The sequence below is a fragment of the Zingiber officinale genome, chromosome 1B, assembly GCF_018446385.1.
Source record: "Zingiber officinale cultivar Zhangliang chromosome 1B, Zo_v1.1, whole genome shotgun sequence".
Classification (NCBI taxonomy): Eukaryota; Viridiplantae; Streptophyta; class Magnoliopsida; order Zingiberales; family Zingiberaceae; genus Zingiber; species Zingiber officinale.
In genome coordinates this window covers 128,724,522-128,727,312 of record NC_055986.1, presented here as the reverse complement: position 1 = coordinate 128,727,312, position 2,791 = coordinate 128,724,522, and the positions used below count along the sequence as shown (strand labels likewise).

Here is a 2,791-nt window from a genome sequence, read left to right as displayed (position 1 = left end):
CAGAGGCGTCCAGTCGACTTATCAAATGGACGACAGAACTCAGCGAGTTCGACATCTAATTTCTGCCCCGAACGGCCATCAAAGCACAATCCTTGGCAGATTTCGTTACTGAGGTGCAGAATCCTGAGCCGGAAGTCGTTTGGAGGATATATGTGGATGACTCATCCACTCGACAGGGCAGCGAGGTAGGCATATTGCTCATCTCGCCCCACGAAGAGCGGATACAGTTGTTCGTATAGCTGGATTACAAAGCCACGAATAATGAAGCTGAGTACGAGGCACTCATAGTCGGCCTGTAGACTGCCCGGCAGGTCGAAGCCATCAAGGTCCTCATCCATTCGGACTCTCAATTGGTCGCTCAGCAACTGACCAGGGCATTCGAGATTAATAGTGTGCGACTTAAGATCTATGCTGAAGCCTTTGAAAAACAAAAGGCCAACTTTTGGGAGGTCGTCATACATAAGATCCCCCCCATCAGAAAACCAAGCTGCGGGCGAGCTGGCCAAACTAGCCAGTTTGTTATCATCGATCGTCATAGCACAGCCGATCGAGCAGGTATCTTTAGTGGCTCATGTTGATCGGATGGAGGGACTCTCCTTTCCAAATGACTAGAGAACGGCTCTAGTGGAATTCTTGCGGTCAGCAGTTGCACCGTCCGATCCATAGGCTCACATATTAAGGAGGAGAGCCAGTCGGTTCACCCTGATCGGAGATCATCTCTACAAGAAGGCGTTCTCTAGGCCTCTACTTAAATGTGTCAGATCGAAGGACGTCAATTACATACTGCGAGAGGTACATCAAGGGTCCTGTCGGGGACATTCAGGTGGACGCACATTAGCAAGAAAGATCCTGTTGGCCGGATATTTCTGGCCGACCCTCCAGGAGGATCCCGCCCGGACGGTGGCCACCTGTCTGTCCTGCCAGAAGTATCATAGCCTCTCACACCGACCGACCGAGGAGATGAAGGCGTCCATAGTCTCTTGTCCATTCGACCAGTGGGACATGGATATTGTCGGGTCATTCCCCATGGCAACAAGTCAGCGGAAGTTCTTGCTCATTGTAGTGGATTATTTCTCCAAATGGGTAGAGGTTGAGCCGCTTGCAAGAATAACTAAGCATATGGTCATGAAGTTCATCTTGCAGCACATCATCTGTCGGTTCGGCATCCCCCGTCGGCTCATCTCGGATAATGGAAGGCAGTTTACCGGTCAGGGACTCAAAGAATGGTACGGAGGATATGGCATTCAGCAAGCCTTCACCTCAGTGACCTATCCTCAGAGCAACGGGCAAGTAGAAGTCGCCAACCGAAAAAATTTTAAAGCCCTACGCGCTTGACTCGACCACGTTGGAGGAAGTTGGGTAGATGAACTCCCCAGCGTGCTATGGGCGATTCGCACGATGCCCAAGGAGGGAATCTGGGCAACTCCTTTCCACCTAGTGTATGGCGGTGAAGCAGTAGTCCCCGTCGAAGTCGGAGTTGAGTCCGATCGGCTACAACACTATGATGAAGATAACGCTGAGCGAAGGTTGCTGGAGCTGAACTTGGTAGATGAATCGCACGCTAGAGTCGTCGTCCGGTTAATGGCCTACCGCCAAAGGATGAAGCAGAACTACAATCGGAGGGTGATTCCGAGCTCGTTCCAAGTAGGCGTTCTTGTATGGAAGAAGGTAAAGCCAGTCGGGGACATCACCAAGCTAGAAACCCCATGGGTTGGACCCTTCAAGGTCGTGGAGAAGCTCTGATCGGGTGCCTATTACTTGGAGGATGAGGGCGGTCGACGACTGGAGCGACCGTGGAGTGCAAACCATCTCCAGCCTTACCGAGTCAGGTGAGAGGTGCGCCAATGTAATAATCGATGTATCTTTATATCCTGGTGCTCCCTGTATGTAGGGCGGAAATAAAAAACTCAAATTTTGAGCTCTGTGCAGAACGGCCTAACAAATTGTCGAGCGGCGACATTAAACGTGGGATCATCGTCAAATCGTCGAACGACAATGTTAAACCCCTGTCTCCATCAACGGTCGAGCGACGACCTTAAACCCAAGACTTTGTCAAATCGTCGAGCGGCGACGTTAAACCCCTATCTCCATCGACGGTCGAGCGGCGACCTTAAACCCAAGTCATCATCAAATCGTCAAGCGGTGACGTTAAACCCCTGTCTCCATCAACGGTCGAGCGGCAACCTTAAACCCAAGTCATCGTCAAATCGTCGAGCGGTGACGTTAAACCCCTGTCTCCATCGACGGTCGAGCGGCGACCTTAAACCCAAGACTTCGGCAAATCATCGAGCGGCGACGTTAAACCCCTGTCTCAATCGACGGTCGAGCGACGACCTTAAAACCAAGAGGAGATAAATCGTAGATAGACAATGACTATAGCCGAATGGAAAGACATACAAACAAACGACATTTTTAAGAGAAAACCCGTCTAGCGGACAGATGACTTCATTCAATCAAAAGGAAAGACCGCCGATCGGCGGAAGTACAAGGAGACTTCAAAAAGACTTCTACAAGATAGACACTCGGCCTCACTCTATGTACTTATAAACATCATCAGGCATCGAATCGTTCAGTTTGCCATGACTGACGATGTTGTCCGTCGTCTCGGGAGGAAGGTGGTCGTCCGCCTTAAGCTGCTGGAGTGTCCCGTCGATCACTAGCTTGAAGACGCGGGCGATCCGCTGGACCACCTTATTGGTAAACTGGTCCGAGCGAAGGTACGATTGATTCATCGTCTCGAACCTAGTCGGCTCGGCTTCCTTATAAGTCACCAGAGCCGAGCGGGAGGCCT

The 2,791-nt window shown here is 51.1% G+C and overlaps 1 protein-coding gene across 1 annotated transcript; it reads left to right on the top strand.

Annotated features, from left to right (window-relative positions):
- Positions 1 to 1,398: 1,398 nt before the first annotated feature.
- Positions 1,399 to 1,743, top strand: LOC122042028. The gene has a single exon (XM_042601947.1). It carries the CDS (start codon positions 1,399 to 1,401, stop codon positions 1,741 to 1,743), a length of 345 nt encoding a protein of 114 aa, XP_042457881.1.
- The last annotated feature ends 1,048 nt before the right edge of the window (positions 1,744 to 2,791 follow it).